Source organism: Astatotilapia calliptera, chromosome 12, assembly GCF_900246225.1.
Source record: "Astatotilapia calliptera chromosome 12, fAstCal1.2, whole genome shotgun sequence".
Taxonomy (NCBI): Eukaryota; Metazoa; Chordata; class Actinopteri; order Cichliformes; family Cichlidae; genus Astatotilapia; species Astatotilapia calliptera.
Genome location: NC_039313.1, coordinates 15,806,628 through 15,823,960, shown reverse-complemented (window position 1 = coordinate 15,823,960; position 17,333 = coordinate 15,806,628). Strand labels below are relative to the sequence as shown.

At 38.4% G+C, this 17,333-nt stretch overlaps 2 protein-coding genes across 2 annotated transcripts; one reads left to right on the top strand and one right to left on the bottom strand.

The window, feature by feature from the left end:
- Positions 1-1,481: 1,481 nt before the first annotated feature.
- LOC113034314 (kallikrein-2-like) lies at positions 1,482-2,888 on the top strand. The gene is given in 6 exon segments (XM_026188774.1): positions 1,482-1,533; positions 1,638-1,800; positions 2,004-2,194; positions 2,197-2,304; positions 2,383-2,522; positions 2,631-2,888. Coding segments are annotated over 6 exon segments (789 nt in total). The 5' UTR covers positions 1,482-1,496; the 3' UTR covers positions 2,781-2,888.
- A 3,158-nt stretch (positions 2,889-6,046) lies between these two features.
- Positions 6,047-17,295, bottom strand: naa35 (N-alpha-acetyltransferase 35, NatC auxiliary subunit). Its single transcript, XM_026186213.1, has 23 exons — positions 17,232-17,295; positions 14,772-14,900; positions 14,614-14,647; positions 14,193-14,307; positions 13,972-14,046; positions 13,481-13,648; positions 13,075-13,141; positions 12,611-12,654; positions 12,449-12,499; positions 12,008-12,091; positions 11,521-11,635; positions 10,956-11,134; positions 10,062-10,121; positions 9,767-9,873; positions 9,142-9,208; positions 8,602-8,700; positions 8,314-8,492; positions 8,070-8,206; positions 7,849-7,916; positions 7,625-7,765; positions 7,408-7,530; positions 6,681-6,761; positions 6,047-6,463 (listed from the first exon to the last, which is right to left on the bottom strand). Exons 2-23 carry the CDS (start codon positions 14,890-14,892, stop codon positions 6,404-6,406), a joined length of 2,175 nt encoding a protein of 724 aa, XP_026041998.1. The 5' UTR covers positions 14,893-14,900; positions 17,232-17,295; the 3' UTR covers positions 6,047-6,403.
- Between the last annotated feature and the right edge of the window lie 38 nt (positions 17,296-17,333).

The window sequence follows — 17,333 nt, the reverse complement described above, 5'->3', positions numbered from 1 at the left end:
CTTCAGCTTCTGTGCTCCTGGCTGGTTCAAAGGTTCAGGAGTGGATTAAAGAACTGAAACATAAAACCTGGAAACTGTCATTTATTATATATATAATAATTCCCCACTCGCCCCTGTGGGCGGTCTATCCTTCAAGCTCGGGTCCTCGGGACCTGTTCAGTATCTTAGCTGTATACTGTATATTCAAAAGGCTACTGAGTAGTCTTCACTTTATCATCAAACATTAAGTTCACAAGTTTTCTCGTTACAACAATTACTGTTTTTGAATAGACTGGGTTTTAAAAACATGTTTTACACATTTTAACTATAACTTTTGCACGTAGTTCAACAGAAAGTCCAATAAGAAGCAATACACAATAACGGAAAACAGTATCAGCTTGATCGCATTTGGTTACAAAGGATTTGGTTAAGCATATGTATAAGTATCTCTTCATGATTTTGAATATACAAAATACTATGGATATGTTGATATGGGTTCCAAAGCAACTAAAGGAATATTGTATATACATTCTCATACATTGGGCTATTAAGCTGTTTAAGCAGCTCCATTTAACTTTGACCTAAAATACAATATAAAACTATAGCAGGCAACTCCAATATAAAATAAAAGGTAAGCCTATAATTTGGGCTTACCTCTACTAAAGTAATTGTACATGTGGAGGATACTATGACACATATAGTAAAATAATTGAACTAACACTAATAGAAATGAATAAATAAACAGCTAAAAGAAATACATACATGAGCAAAAGCAGTCTATAGAACATTTATAGAGCTCATGTTGGAAAACCCGAGTGTGTTTGGCTCAACACTATTCAGATCAGAATTTTGACTGTAAAAGCTGCCAGACAGTACAGCATTAAAAAATTAATTAACAAATAATTACATTTGGAGGATGACTTCAGTAGCATGTTGTCATATATACCATAATTCTAAGTGTTTTATTTTTATATAAGTGGATAGTGTTTAATTGACCCAGATCTCTAGCAGGATTTTCCAGGGAGACAGTGGGAAACTAAGTTTCTCCACCCAATGTGATATAAAGAACTAACTTTTAATTTAAGCCCAAATCAAATCATCATTCATCATATATTGCAATAAATATACTCTAAGTTACATGGAAAAAGCACAAGGCTGCTAAACTATTTTATTTTGAAGTGCAGAGTTTAAGGTGATATAAATTTAAAAAGGCCTGTCTTAAAAGTTTGAAAAATTCTTTAAAAAATGAAACGAATCCCACAAGTTTAGTTTGAGGTAAAAAGGGGCTCCAAACTGGTTCTTCTAGTTCAGGAGGTCAGAGGTGCAGCTGGTATGCAAAAACCTGTTCAGTATTTTAAATACACTCCTTCCCATTTCTCCAATCCTCTGCATGTCCCACCCTAACGGTACATTTGACTGCCATATTAGGCATCTCACACCACTTGGTTCATGCTATAAAAAAGACACAGGATCAGACTTTTGGTCACCTGAAGTGATCCACATCCAGAGGGACCAGGATGATGCTTTCCTTTGTCTTTGTTTTTGTGCTCGCTGGTGAGTTGTTTTCCTTCATATTCTTGTCTACGTTCACGTTTTTAAAAGGAAGAAATTATTTAGCACGAGTGCACTTTTCACCCTTCTCTCCCTCCTCGTGTCAGGTTGTGCATCAGGAGACATTGAGAAGAGGATTGTTGGGGGAGTATCCTGCAATGAGGACAGGCAGTATCATGTCCAGATAGACTCTGTTCAGGGGGGCATGACCTGCGGAGGCGCTCTGATTAACACCCGCTGGGTCATCACGGCTTCTCATTGTGCCGAACGGTAAGAAACTGCAGCTTTTGTTGAGTCACTTCACCAATGAGAGGGAATGGTGTTTAAAGCTAGTGTGTCATCAGGAGCACGAAGTGAAGGTGAAGTGAAAATCAAAGATAAAACAGAGTGACTAAATTTTTAAGCTGTTCAGTAATATTGTTGTTATTATATTATGTACTGAAATAAACAAAGCAATTTCTTTTTTTTTGCAGGTTGGTCAAAGTGAAGATTGGCTTAAACAACCAAGTACCATTATTGAAAAAAATGACAGGTTTTTTTAAGAAGCTTTTTAAAGGATCCCCCCAAAATCTTGAGCAGAACATTGATCCTAAACAACAGTTTACCTTCAAAGACGGTGATCAACCCCATGATATTATGCTGATAAAACTGAATGAGGATGTGAATCTAAACTTCCCACTATCAGGCTTCCTCCTGCTGAAGGGTGTCAAAAACCAAATATGAATGATCCTGTTCAGATTGGAGGATGGGGTTTCAAGACAGCTGATGTGAAAAGTAAGGAAACCCTCAGACACTAGATCCAGTTTTTGGAAATAGAAATAAGTTTAATAATGCTTTATCTTATTTCCTCAGAGACCAGCAACCCCAAGAATTTAAAGTGCGCTATGACTGAGATAGTTCAGTGTGGAGAGAATGATAAACCTGATAGTAAATACTTTAGTGATGAGTCTACCACCATGTGTGCTCATAAACCTGGCGTGGAGTCCTGTTTTGTAAGCAAACTGTTTGATATATTAACCCCGAGTTGGTTTTAATATTAAACTTTAAACACTGACATTTAAAACGATCTAACCTCTGAACTCTGTCTGAATGTCTTCCAGGGTGATGCTGGTACAGCTGTGGAGTACAACAGCATTTTACATGGAATAATTGTCAGTAACCCTGTTGATAAGTGTGCAAATCCTATTGTAATGCTGAATATTTGTCGCTACAGACAGTGGATTGCTGACACCATGCTGAACAATCCATGAGTAAACCACAGAGGAAATACGTTTCCCTTAAAAATGTCATTTCTCATTTTTCCTAATTTATTCTGAGAGTTTAAAATAAACTGGAAAAGATCAGAGACCTGAGAAGCTGAAGCCAAGTATGGTTGCAATATAAACAGCTTGGCACTGTTTTCATCTATGAATAAAAATGATGTGGTTACCTGAAGTTCATGTCTTATCTGATGTCTGTTTGAGGCATTTGAATATCAGATGTTTGTTTTCCATAAAAATGTGATCACTTTCAAATTTCATGCACCCTTTTACTTCATATGAGACGTTCTGTAATGTCAGGCTGACCCACGGTTGATTGAGTGCCGGCAGAATAAATCATCTCCTTCATTTATGTTAAATGAGCACAACTCCAGATTATAGTATGTGCCAGAATACCCCCAACATACAAGATGATTGAGACTATGCTGTAGAATTTGGGTTTAACTGTAGTTTCTATTAAAAATACACTTTCTCATTTTAGAATATAAAGTACCTGAAGTGTAACACAATAAAAATATTTCTGCACAAAACCGAACATTACAATAAAGCCTGATTCTCCGTTTGAATAAGATTTATCAATTTAAATTCAATCAATTTATTTATAAGCACATTTAAAAACACAGGTTGACCAAAGTGCTGTACACAGTAAAAAACGTAAAAAGTAGAACAAACACAGACAGAGAATAAAACACGAACTCAGTCGCAATTAAAAGCTAAAAAGTAAAAATGTGTTTTCAGATGTGTTTTAAAAATGTCGAGTGTCGGAGAGATCCTAATATGAAGGGGCAGACTGTTCCAAAGTTTGGCCCAACAATCACAAAGGCCCGGTCTCCTCTGTTTTTTAGCCTAGAAGCAACATCAGCTGACCTGAGGGTTTTATTTGGAGTATTTTTAGTTAAAAGGTCAGAGAGGTATGACGGAGCTAATCCATTCAGAGACTTAAACACAAGCAATAACATCTTAAAATCAATTCTACAACGTTCTGGAAGCCAGTGCCACTTAGTGGCCATCTGTCTTTGAGACATGTTTTATTTTTTCAAGGACTGGATATGCAGTCAGCTCACCCTGGATACTGATTACAAAGCTTGAGAGGAAATCATCTGTCAACAAGCTTCCTCAATTTACTGAGACGGTACAATGATCATTTTTTATTTATTTTCCAAAAAATAATTAAATTACAGACAGACTGAAAGTCCATGCTGCTTAAAAATTTACAGTTCAAGGTGAACCCCACAAAGGTTCGTCTCACATCTGCTAAAAAAACATCACGATGATCCCTGAGACTTTTGGGAAACTATTCTGCGGACTGACGAAGAAAGCTGAACTTTTTGGAAGGTTTGAGCCCTGTTAGTTAGTGTAAAACTGGCACTGCATAAAACTGAGATCATATTAACAGTCAAACGCGGTGGTGGTAGTGTGATAGTCTGGGTCTGCTTTGCTGCTTCAGGATGACCTGCTGTGATTGATGGCACCATGAATGTTGATCTCTACTAGAAAATCCTGAAGGAGAATGTCCGGCCATCAGTTTGTCACTTGAAGCTCAAGCACTCTTAGGTTACGCAGCAAGTCCACCTCTGAATGGCTTAAAAAAATAAATAAAAGGAAGGTTTCAGAGTGGCCTAATCAAAGTCCGGAGTTAAATCAGATTTAGATGTTTTGGCATGATTTTAAAAGGGCCGCTCATGGTTGAAAACCCTCCAGTGTGGCTGAGGCAATTTTCCAAAGAAGAGCGGGCCACAATTCCTCCCTCTCCCCCAGAGACGAGAAAGACTCATAGTCAGTTAAACCAAATGCTTGATTGCTTTACTCAGGCAATCTTTGTCTTGTCCTGAAATTTCTTTGATGATCTAAAACATATGAGTATGACAAATGTGCAAAAAAATAAAAATAAAAATCAATCAATCGTGAAGCAGGTAAATACTTTGTTGCAGCACTGTATTAATATATTTTTGTCTTCTTGTGATGTGTGATGATGGCTGTGGTGTTCTCGTGTTAAATAGAAGGGGTAGGCCTTGATGGTTCCTGGCCTGTAAAATAGGAGTACCATTACTTTTCAAACAGAGGGATAGATCTTCAAAATATTTAAGCTTGAGAAAATTAAATTTTCTCAATTGTAAGAAATATATGTTTAAAATGACGGAAAGCTCTGGTATCTCATTGCCCAGATTGTTCTGAAAATAGAAAAATGAAAAAAAAATTAACTGACAGAATGTCTTTTGTTTTCTGTGAAAACATAGTAAAGCAAATTTAAAGGGGAGATTTAGTGGAATGTTCATCGCAGGGTGTTTAGCCAATGTAAAAATGTAGTTTGATCTCTTGGTTTGTGAGTCTTTTCCACAGCATGTCTTCTATCCTGTCTTCCTTCTCTCACCCCAACCGGTTGCAGCAGATGGCCCCGCCTCTCCCTGAGCCTGGTTCTGCTGGAGGTTTCTTCCTGTTAAAAGGGAGTTTTTCCTTCCCACTGTTGCCAAAGTGGTTGCTCATAGGGGGTCATATGATTGTTGGGTTTTTTCTCTGTATATATTATTGTAGGGTCTACCTTACAATATAGAGCGCCTTGAGGCGACTGTTGTTGTGATTTGGCGCTGGATAAATAAAATTGAACTGAATTGAGCTTCAGTTGTTTTGTGTGTATATTGTATGAGTGTAGACATGTTCATAGATAAACATTCATATTTTGGGATTATATGTTGAACTCTGAACACTGATTTACAAGTTATGGAATCTGAAATAAGGGAGTAGGAACAAGTCAGTGTAAACTTCATCCTACTCCTTTTCGAGCATAAACATTGTGTAGAGATACTGTGACAACTTGATGTCTATACTTTTGTCTGTTCTTTTTTCTCTTATTTTAGTTATCTTGACATCCTCAAAATAAAACTATTCTATTCGAAAAAAAACCCAAAACATAAATTAAATAGTAGAGAGTAAAAAACCCAGCAACTTTCTGTCATTAAATTGTTTATTAAATTGTTATTTACGTTGGTGCAGTATGCATGGCTGTGGGGAGGATCCTTCCCAAAACTGCAAAACCTATGAAAATACAGCTAAAACACCCCAATTATTTTTTTCTTCCAGATTGTCAGATCTTGGGCCTTATGCTTCACACCTGTTTTACAGAGACTGCACATTGTATTGTCAAGTTTTCGATCTGACTTAGTCCAGTAATCACATAAAGTCAGGGACAATAAGCTCTAACAAGACATCATTTATAGATTCAACGCTGTTCCTCAGATAAACATGCAGACACATACAAAAAAGTTTCATATGATTTAATGATATGAACCTATTATCATTACAGCACTCTTTATAAGCATTTGCAAGACTTGTTCTTCAGGCAGCATCCATCTGCCAGGTCTTTGCACAAAAGCACATCGGCTCTTCTGTAACACACACACAGAAATACAAATGTGCATACTGTCACTCATTGAGGTCCAGTGGCGAGTTCTCTGGTTTCATCTCTCAGAAAGGTGAGAAAAGAGTCAAGTGCAGACACTCCTGTGCATGGCGTTACAGTTAAATGTGTCACACAAACTGTTGGACGAGGTCTGGGTCAGGGCCGCTGCACACCCGTTCAGGTGAGGAACGCTGTCACCCTGTGGCTCGGGGCGGGATCAAATAATCTTCACTATGGGGAAGTACTTATGAGCTGAGAAGTCAAACTCTGGGAGCACCTGAGGATAAAGAAATGTATAGCTGCATTAAGAGAAGCACAATGCAACCAATATGTACACAGTTAGTACTTTTTAAAAAATCAACTACTCCTATTTAAATTATCAAATGCATTTGTTTGATTCTTTTGGTTTGTAGCTTAAAAGATCTACGTTGTATTAACTGTAAATGCAGACACAAACACAAACAATAATACAAGTAATGTGAGTAATGTGTTACCTTGGTTTCCTTCTTATGACCTCCAGCCAGTAGTTTCATAACTACAATATTAGGTTTGGCCACCTTCAGTATACGGTTCACCTGTTATCAAAGAGTAATGAGTGGTTATAGAACAAGACAAGAAAAAGTGCAGATAAGATATCATTGTATAAAATTGAAAACCACCCCAAGATAATTACATACACCATTGCTTTTATGCATCGCAGCCACATTATAGAGCAGTGTGTTCAATCCAAGGGACAGTCACTGGAGCTAATGATGCTAACGTGTCGATATTCGGACACAGGCAGCTGGAGCAGATCAGTATCTTTAAGGCCTCACCGTCACTACTTTGAATCTATAAACTGGCCTTCTGCACTGTGTGTGTGCTGCTGGTGCCTTTTGGAGCATCTGTGATGAATTATGTGACTAAAATTATGGCTTACTGGGTGATAAAATCCATCTAGGAAGCTTTTGTTTTTCAGTTTTGTTGATTGACAGAGCAGTATTTTATCAATTTACTCATTTGTTCATATGGGCATCTATCTAGCTAGTAATAGCTAAACGTAGGGCTTCATGCATGCATCCAAATAAGGTTTGGCTCGAATGCAAGATTAGTGCTACACATCTGGGCTCAGCACTCTCTTGTAAAAGAGAGTCTTAATCTCAAGAGTTTTACTTCCTAACTAAACAAATGCTAATGAACATAAACCGCTGTATTTATTTCACAGTATTTTGACTTTCTGACCTCCGGATCGGGACTGGGCACATTTTCAAGGATGAGCTTCGCCTGCTGAAAGTGTTTGCTAGCTGCCAGATAGAGGTCTGCAGAGCCTGGTGGAGGATTGTATTTCTTCAGATCAGACATCTCCTGAAATAGGCAAGAAGAGGAGAAACATTTTAAAAAGAAAGTGGAATATTTTAAAAAAGAAAAGATGAATTAGGCCCATAAAAAGACACAGTACCTTGAACTGGATGTAGTGCACAGGTGGAGGGGTGACCACACTGTTGAAGGGGGCGAAGCGATGCTCATAGCGAACCTGCTCGCTGTCCAGTTCAAACTGAGGCTTACGCACCTTCCCATCCATATCCAGAGCTACCATCGTCTGAAGAGAAAGGCCGGGAAGGGGCATGTTACACTTTGTTGTGCCAAAAGTGGCCTAATAAAGGCCATTATTTTTATGCCTACCTTGTACATGCCAGCACACATGTTCTGGTATGCTTGACTCATGGTAATCTCCTTGCTGAGAGGGCGAACTGAAGAAAATCAGAAACAATAACTTCAGTGCTCTTTGAAGAAATATCGACAGGATGATGCCACTTCTACAATGAAGTGGTCATTTCTGATCAGACTTCAGTTTGTATGTTGTGGTTATCCGCTTCACATAAAAGCAACACAACAAAATGTACCTTTCTTCTTCTTCTTGGTCTTTTTGCTGCTGCGCCCTTTCAGCTGCTCCTCTAGAATCCGCTCTTCTGCCATCTGAGAGGAGTCAGCTCTGCTTAGAGTGGACATCAGCCATGCATAAAGGAACTCTGACAGGTACCTACAACCAAAACAAACACATGCTCATTTACAGCAAACCTGCACCCAGGTTATGTGGGAGAGAGAGTTCAGCTTCTACCAGTAATTCACAGAGGCATGCAATCTTACCAGTAAATGTAATAGTATTCATGCATGCTGTAAAGCTCCAGCTCAAAGCCACTCAGCAGGTACTGAATCATGATCCTCAGGTTATGATAGAGGATCCAGGTCCCAAGACAGGCTAGATGCTGTCGTTGAGGCTCCAGTTTCATCAGTAAGCTATGCAGAGCTGCATCCACCTTCTCAGCCTGTACAGCACAAAGAAAGAGTTCTGAGGTTGCTTGATGAATTTAGAGAAACTGCCTGTAGCACGAACTGCAAAGACAGCTAATTTGGATGAACGTAGCTGCAGCTCACTTCATCTTGCAGTGTGGCAAACTCTTCAAGAATGTGTCCCAGCTTGTCTCTCTGTCGAGCACGGTTGTGTCCGTGGATCTGGATGAGGCTGCAGAAAGGCTATGGGGAAAACACTCAGTTCAGTTCATATTACGCCAGTTCAGTCAAAAACAGTCAGCTCAAAGCCCTTCATATTGTAAAGACTCGATAATATTAGAAAGAAACCCTAACAATCAGACGACTCGTTATGAGCAACCACTTGGCAACAGTGGGAAGGAAAAAACTCCCTTTTAACAGGAAGAAACCTCCAGCAGAACCATGCTCAGGGAGAGGGCAGCTATCTCCTGCAGCAGGTTGGGGGTGAGTGGCAAGAGAAAATGAATACATGCAACAGTCATAAACATAATCCATTATAGGGATGAACGTTTGTGATGTTTATATTTTATTACACATAAGTCTATGTCTACTTTCATACGATTTACCTCTAAGTCAGCTACTGGGAGTCAAATATAATAAACGATGACTTAGATATAGAGACTTTGAGCCACAGCAATAACATACCCTGGAGCAGTGTGTAACAAAAGAGTCAATGTAGTCCTTCGCTTGGTGATTGTTGAAGAGACAACACCTGGACAGACAGAGGCACATCAACACATGTGACAAGGTCAATCTGAGCCAAACAAAGGGACATTTGTTCTGTAGCTTAGCTTCTGAATTGTCTATTTGAGGTTTACAACCAGAACTCACACACTGCAGTGCGTTCAGAGTAAGTGTATCCAGTAGCTTAACTGCAGGCCAAGGGGTTTTAAAATGATCACTGTTGATATCTAATCACTTGTTATCATTTATTATACAATATCAGTGTGTTCAATGTTTCCACTGATGATCAGATGTTAAATACGTGGTTACGATATTTGACTAGTTTATAAAGGATATTGTTATTAAGTGTTTTAAATCCGATCATATCTCATTTCTCACTGTGTTTCATTTCAGCCTACAGTAATATCATTATTGTGTCATATATATCCTGATATTTTTCTGTTGCACCAACTATTCTCTGACAGTAGAAAGGTTAAAGTAATCAATACAGGTAAAAGCATATTGTAAACCTCAAATCACAGCTAAGCTAGTGACAAAACAACAGACCGACTAATCTCATTTAGTATTTAAAATAAACACAACTTACTTGTATGAGAGGACTGGTGGGCTGACAAAGTACCTCAGAGCATCTTTAATCATGTCTTGCATCAGGTGGGTGCCAAACACTTTTTTATTATCTATCAGGAATGTAGTCTGGATTGATGGGAAAAAAAATGAAATGTAGTTTCATTTTACTTTTTTATTAAATACTCCATAGATACTATGGAGTATTTATATCTATCCAAGTATTTTTCATATTTGCATAGGTCGTATCTACACGGATCACCAAAATAAAACCACAGGTACATTTGAAAGATTTAGGAAAGCAAGTACTCATCTACCTGAAGAAGAGATCTGGAGAGCACACAGGGAGACTGCTCACTGAATTCACAGAAGAAGTCCTGGTAAAAACATCAGCAACAACAAAACACAATCCTTAAGTTATCATAGGAGAAACTTTATAATTAGAGCCCGAGCACGAAACGTGCGAAGGCTGTTTGTTATTATTATTTTGTCCAATGAATTGCCTTTTTGAAAGTCTTAACATAGTCATAAATTCATGAAATTTGGCAAACGGTGAAAAATAAGATATTTTATTGGTTTGGAACAGCTGTAGACATGAAACTTGGTACACACGTGTAACATACAAAGACGGACAAAAATGTCCAGGGGCCCATCACCCCAAACCCAACAGGAAGGGGTGATGTCGTGGCGACATGCCACATTTTGATCATTCGCCACGAAACTGCTGTAACTCAAAAATGGATTGAACAAACTCTACCAGACTTGACAGGCATGATGATAGTTTGGCTCTGAACAGATTGATATACCATTTGTCAGCGATAGTTTGAGCGCTGCCTAGTTGGAACAGGAAATGCGCAGTAGCTTATAATCATTATCAAATCTAGATTAAATTTTAATAGGTGGTTCCAGTGTGACATACTGTTAACTAGGATACTTCGTCGCCACCTAGTGGGCACAGGAGGTGTTGGGCATGGCTCGATGGTGCCAGAGTGCGCGGGCTCTCTCAGTGCTGCTTGCAGCTTTAATTTCAATTCATATTTCCAACTGGACACACAAATCCCCTTTGGGGTTGTCTCAGGGAGGGCATCTGGTGCATAACTGAAACAGCCTAGTTTTTTAGAAGAAACTTTCTAATGTCCTGAAAAGCTTGTTTATAATAAAACTTAATAAAAAACGAATGCATCAAGACAAACCTCAGGAAATGTATTTACCAGTATGCCATGTAGGTTGGTAGTGTTGATCACGTCACAAACAGTCTTAATGCGCTCTATAAGCTTGCTGAAATACGCCACCATGTCCTCCCTCTTAATGATTTTGGCGTAGCGAGGAAAGGTGGGTGGCAGCAATCTCTGGTTGACTAAAGGCTCAAATCCCATCATGATGGGGTGGTCTGCAGCAATCACAGGGAACAAAACTAATCACAACATAAATTAGAGACATGAACACAGGTCACATATGAAAAAAAAATGTAACTGAATCATCTTTAAGGACTTGCCAAACCAAAGTAAATGAAAAGAAGTTGATTTTTTCAGTTCTGTGTGAGGAAAACTGTTAGTGTAGACAAGTTACATCCAGTGTGGACTTTAGGTTGCCATTACGATGACTTAACTGGACAACTGGAGCCTCAGAATGATTATTTTATGCTCAAATTCTTTAATTACCCATTTTTGAACATATCTTTTGCAGCTGTAGCTGAGCTGTTGGCTTGCAAATTGCAAAAAAAGGCTTAACTTGTACTCCTCCACTTAACAGATTAAACGTGAATGTGCGTGCTACCTCCTTTAGTGGTGTCATTTTGTGACTGGATGCCATGCTGAATGCTGGAATGAATGGGGGATAACAGGTCAGCTGCCTGTGCCACGAGCTTCTGGGCCTCGCTCACTGAGCTGGTCTGATAAAGACACAAAACAAAACACTTACTAACAAGCCCCCTTATCAACAAAAGTATATATAGTTTGTAAATATCACAGTTATATATCTAAACATCAGGGTTTTTCTAACACATCAAAATTTCATCCTCAGAAGAAAATCATCAGGATTGTTAAAAAACAAACTTCCTCCATTAGTCTTTGTTTTGTTTTTAAGATATTTTGCTTCATCTACTCATATTTTTGTTCAGAAATAAAGGAAAAATGTTAGATAAGGTAACTCATTACCTCAGCTACATGTGTAGTCACAAGAAAAACTCTGTTTATATGTAATGCATACAGTAAACAGAATCAGTCTCTATCTGCTGCTGGGCTTTTGTCGATATGTGCATTACCTCTTTCTTGGTAAAGGCGATCAGTGCAGTCAGTAGAAGGCGTGTGAACTTTATTCTATTGAATAGTGCCAGACACTGTTGATGCTGAAAAAAACAAAGCATGGGAGAACATTGCAGAGCTATTAATACACCTGTTTTTTTTTTTAAAGACTGCTCAGAAAAGTCCATTTTTGGGTCTCCTTGTTTTTTCCCTTCCTTTCTTTATATAACTATATAACTGAAAGAGCTGGAAATTCCAGAGCTGAGTCTTTAAAAGGTCATGTGAGTCCCACACTCTTTATTGACAGAGAGATATAGCCGGTAGTGAGATATGACTCAAAAGGTATAAATTACAAAGAAACAGCTAAACAGAGATAATTTGTTCCTGGAGTTAAAGAAAATGCCTCTAGAAAAAAAACTGTTGCAAAAACTCAACAAAAATGCGTGAATGATTTCACTTACCTCCCGCTCAACCTCCGGGTTTCGCTGCTCACCTTGTCGACTGCGCGTACTCTGACGGAGCACAAAATAACCCAGAAACATCGCATGTCAGAAAAGCTTTTGCATTATCAGTGCTTCATTGAAATGGCAATGGCCTTTACTTAAAGCAACAAGAATAATTACCTTAACTTTCCTCTGTAATTCATCTTCTACATCTTTCAGCATACCTGAAGGGATTAATACGTCATGAGAGATGAATGATTACAGTGTCTGCCTGTAATTGCTTTAGCTGTCTACACTGTAGTTGGTGCTGCAGACTAAAGCCCAAACCCAATGTGTACACACTGCTTCAGAAACTTGGATGTGTGTTTATGCTAAAACCACGAGGGCCTACTGTCAAAGTATCAAGTGTTCTTTGGCAGAGATTTTTAAACCTTGTTCCACGTCTACATTTCTGCAGATGCTGCCTGAGGGCATTACCCACAAAAAGTCCCAAACACACAATCCTAGGCCTCAAACTGACTTACTCAACGTGTGATCCTGTGCACTCGAATGGTATCATTTAGGTTGTTAAGAGTTTCATTTTTATGCTTTAGGTTGGAGTTTGATATTGAGCCTTACTCAGTTATGACTGGAAGTCTTCATACCTGTCACCCGCAGATCTGTGACATTATTAGCCATCTTAAAGCCATAGGTCATGGCCTGGAAATCCTCCTGCATAAAGAAATATAAGATAAAAATCACCATTCAGACATATGACAGTTTTATAAATGGGCTACTATGAGAACAACTTTTCAAACAAATAGATTTAAACAACACACATTTGCAATCAAACTAAAGCTCTTTGGGTCCTGAAATGCTACACTGAGCTCCATCTTTCAGATATCTCAATTTTTACACACAACTTACTCACAGCTTTTTCTTTCCCACCTGGGTTTTTTTGTGTTGGTCCATGATTTTAACCTGCTATCTGTTCTGACTTTATGTCCACATTGAAACGTGCAGTACCACAGTAACCAAACATTTACTGACTGACAGCAGAAAACTGCTCACCTCTTCAAACACAGCAGCCTTGTTGACCTTTTCCCGGGAAATGTCACACACCTTCAGCAAGCCCAGGGCAAAAGCTTTGAGGGCTGGCTCCTCAATCAGGTCAGGGTTGTGAACATAGAGGCAGGTAAACACAGTCTGAGCCAGTGAGTGGCCCTCCAACCATGTTATCTATATATACACACATATTAGAAAACACAAACATGCATACATAAATATGTCTTGATCAGTGAGTCCGCAGTTTGAGTCATCGCTGGCTCGACCTGTATCAGTAATCTCGCCAAAGCTTATTGTGTTTCTCAAATTTTACAATCTACTAAAGACAAAAATGGCATAAAAACATTAAAACAGCTACAAATACAGAATATAGATTAAGCTTTTCCAATCCAGTCACATTTCAGAAAATCTGCAGTACAAAGGAATTACAGGGAGCAGCACATTACTTGAACATAACTTTCAAAATTTTGCCTTATAATAAGCAAAAGCTAATTCACCAAACAGCAGAAACAGGTGTCGATGATCCCGATGAGTTCAGGAAGACTGAGGTCTTTGACCTTGATGGCACCCTCCTGGAACAAAGAAAGAGCAAAATAAGGTGGTTAAATGTGTTTTATATACACAAACAAATGAAACTAAGCTCTGAAAAATTACATCTAGGATTACATTACATCTCTGTCTGTATACTGTTTTCATTCCATGAAAAAGAGATCAGTACCTTAATAGCTTGCTCAAAGTTGAGCACTTTCCTGTTGACCTGGTTTCCGATCATTCCCGCATCCATCTTAGGATCCATCATCTCTATAGCTGACATGGCTTCAAACAAGCCAAACCTGCAGCAGAAGTAAAACATTTTTGACCTCTGTAACATTTTTCTGTGTTCACTACATAAAAACATAAAAGCACTGACAATATTTATGGACCGATCCAAAAATGAATGCAAATATCAACCCAATTAAATTCAAAGTCACTTGTGGCAAAAACATTAGAAGCTTTCATTATAATTACTCCGCACAGTCAATGTTTTGAACTATGACTTTGGGACATTAAAACTATTTTAATTGAGGATCTGTGCAGCAGTAAGATGAAAAGGTCGTTTCTAATTTGAGGGACTCAAAAAAGCACTTTGGTGTACTCACAGCTTGTCATGAAGCAACTCTCCAAGGTTCAAATCTGCATGAATAAAGGATGACAACAAGGAAGGAGGAACACGTCAGTCCCTTTTTTTTTAACTGCACACACACACACACACACACACACACACACACACACACACACACACACACACAGTCCTTACCTTTGCAGGCGCTTTTGAATTCATGTGTAATATCAACCCAGTTGGCGTTGTTCTTCATCTTTTCTGGGATACCCAGCCCCCAGCCAGTGTCATCATCATCAACTGCTGATTTCATCACCATGGTGACAGCTTAAGGCACATAGATAAACATTACATTAAATTAACCATTACATGCCAATGTAAAGCATTTTGCTAAGTCATCCATCCAACTGCCTAGCCAACTTAAAAGTTCAGGGAGGCAGTGAGGGGGCCAGCAGCCTCTGTGTTTCTGTGTCTCTGTGTTGGCATCACAGCGCTAACACAGAGATGCAAACAACCATGAACTCTACTTGCACAACTACACTTAATGCCAATTTAGAATCAGCAATTAACATACGGTTTGTGGGAGGACACCAGAGCACCCACAGGAACCCCACAAAGACACATGGAGGATATGAAAAAACAAACAAACAAACACACACACATAAAGCTCCAAATCTGCAATGTCTCCACACTTTCCTTTACTGAAAAGAAAGATTTATTTTCCTATATAAAAACATTTTTTCTCATTTTTGTATTTATTTATTATTTTAATAAGAGATATAGCCATGCTTGTACCTGATGAATTCTAGCTCAAAGTTAGTACTAGGTCCTTGTTATAATTAGCTCAGCTAATGGCATAAGAGTTACACTTGATTAAGAGGTTTCTTATCTTATTAGGTTTTCCTTGCTGAAGTGAAATCATATTTTCCTCAGGTCATAGGCTAACAAAATTCTAATTCTTGAGACAATGTAACTTCAATATCCCTAGGATTAGTGGGGTTAGGTTAGCTGGTGTTTGGTGTTTAGTGTGATTGTGAGTGTGAATGGCTGTCCATCTCTCTGTGATAACCCTGCAACAGACTGGTGAGCTGTCCAGGGTGTACTCTGCCTCTTACCCTATGGTAGCTGGGATGGGTTCCAGCCCCCCACAACCATGATAAGGAGGGGAAGCAAACGGATGGATGAATCGTCAGGACGTATTTCCACTAGCTACATGAGCAAAATCATCCACGTAAAGGATTCAGGTTCATGAGACACAGCCTAGGGCATGTCATTAATATAGATGGAAAAAAGTAATGAACCTAAAATAGATCGTGTTATACCATAAATAACATTTCCAAGGGGTGACCTTTAAGAATCATTATTTAATTCTACATAATATTTTCTTTCCAATAAAAGTCTTGAACCACCTCAGATATTTACATAGATTTCCTGTGTGGATTAGAGAAAATCCGAAGTAAATTAAAAATTGTTTTAAAGTCATTAAATATGTACACTGTACAATCATTCCACAGTGGAAAAAGAAGAGTTCAAAGAAGTCATCAAAAGCCCAAAATTACCATGACATTCATGCCCATAACGAATGTATGTAAACTTCTGACCAAAACTATATTGGCTCTATATTGCTTGTAGAGTAGAATAATCTACAGTTTCAAAAGACTTCTGAAGATAGTGTATATTATACTGTATATTAAATATAATTTTATTACTGAGCTATGAAAGGTTAGTATGAGTAAAGTACCTTGGCCTAATAATAAAAAACATAAACATTTAAAACGTCATCATGCAGTGTAACAGTTGTAACACAGCTCAAAGTTAACGTACAGTAAGAAAGTGAATGTGATCCAACGTAATAATATAATTCATTGATCAGTCATAAAGCTTGTTTTTTGCTTCTCAGCATTAAAACCGCAATGCATTATTATTTTTCAACTGGAAATGTGTCAATTTATGTATGTTCTTAAAAGCTTTCACGCATTTTTGTTTACATTAGATCTTGACTCACTGAAGTTTGACGAGGCTGATCTAAGCTAACAACAGAAGATTAACATGTGAGCTGACTTGAGAAGCTTGTTATGGCCTAAAATGGTGTAAACTGCACTCCAGAGTGCCCTGGAAAGTTTCAGCCGTCAACACTAATGAACTGATGTGGGTCAGGGAGAGTTGAAACCATTTTTAAATGATTGGTTCATTCACCTGTAACATATATAACGTTTAGAGGACATATAAGAGGCAACACTGGTAATCACTTGTATAGATGCCTGAATAAAAAGCCTATCAGATATCGATATTACCCGATTAAATGATCAATGAGATAAGTAGTAGTAACTGTTTGTCTCCTAACATATACCTTTTTGAAACTAATAACATGGATGTCAAAAGGTCACCTAAGTTTACACAGTCCTCAAAAGCGTACTAAAACTCTTAGGCAAGATACATAATTTTAAAAGACACGAGATGGTGTGAGGTAGCTATCACCAATCGTCACATTAGCTAGCTTTACCGTGTGCAAACAAGCTAATGTTGCCGACACTGGGTGTTCTCTGTGAACAAAAGCTGCTTATGGATGTTTTAACAGGTTAATCCATTCCACTCAGGCATATAAAACACGAAGACTGTTACTTAGAAATTATACTTTCGCTGTAAATCAGCACGTACCTTACTATATTGTATTAACCATGTAGCTAATCAAAGATCCCCCCGAAGACTGTAAAAATTGGCGCACATGAATGACGTCGTCATCAGCAGCAGCGATTGGAA

Excerpts from the sequence above, each read along its gene's own strand:
- naa35 (XM_026186213.1), bottom strand. The coding sequence starts at position 14,892 with ATGGTGATGAAATCAGCAGTTGATGATGATGACACTGGCTGGGGGCTG. Across the intron at positions 8,207-8,313 it reads GAATACTATTACATTTACTG|GTACCTGTCAGAGTTCCTTT; the intron begins GTAAGATTGCAT and ends TTTTGGTTGTAG. Across the intron at positions 6,464-6,680 it reads GTCATAAGAAGGAAACCAAG|GTGCTCCCAGAGTTTGACTT; the intron begins GTAACACATTAC and ends CTTTATCCTCAG.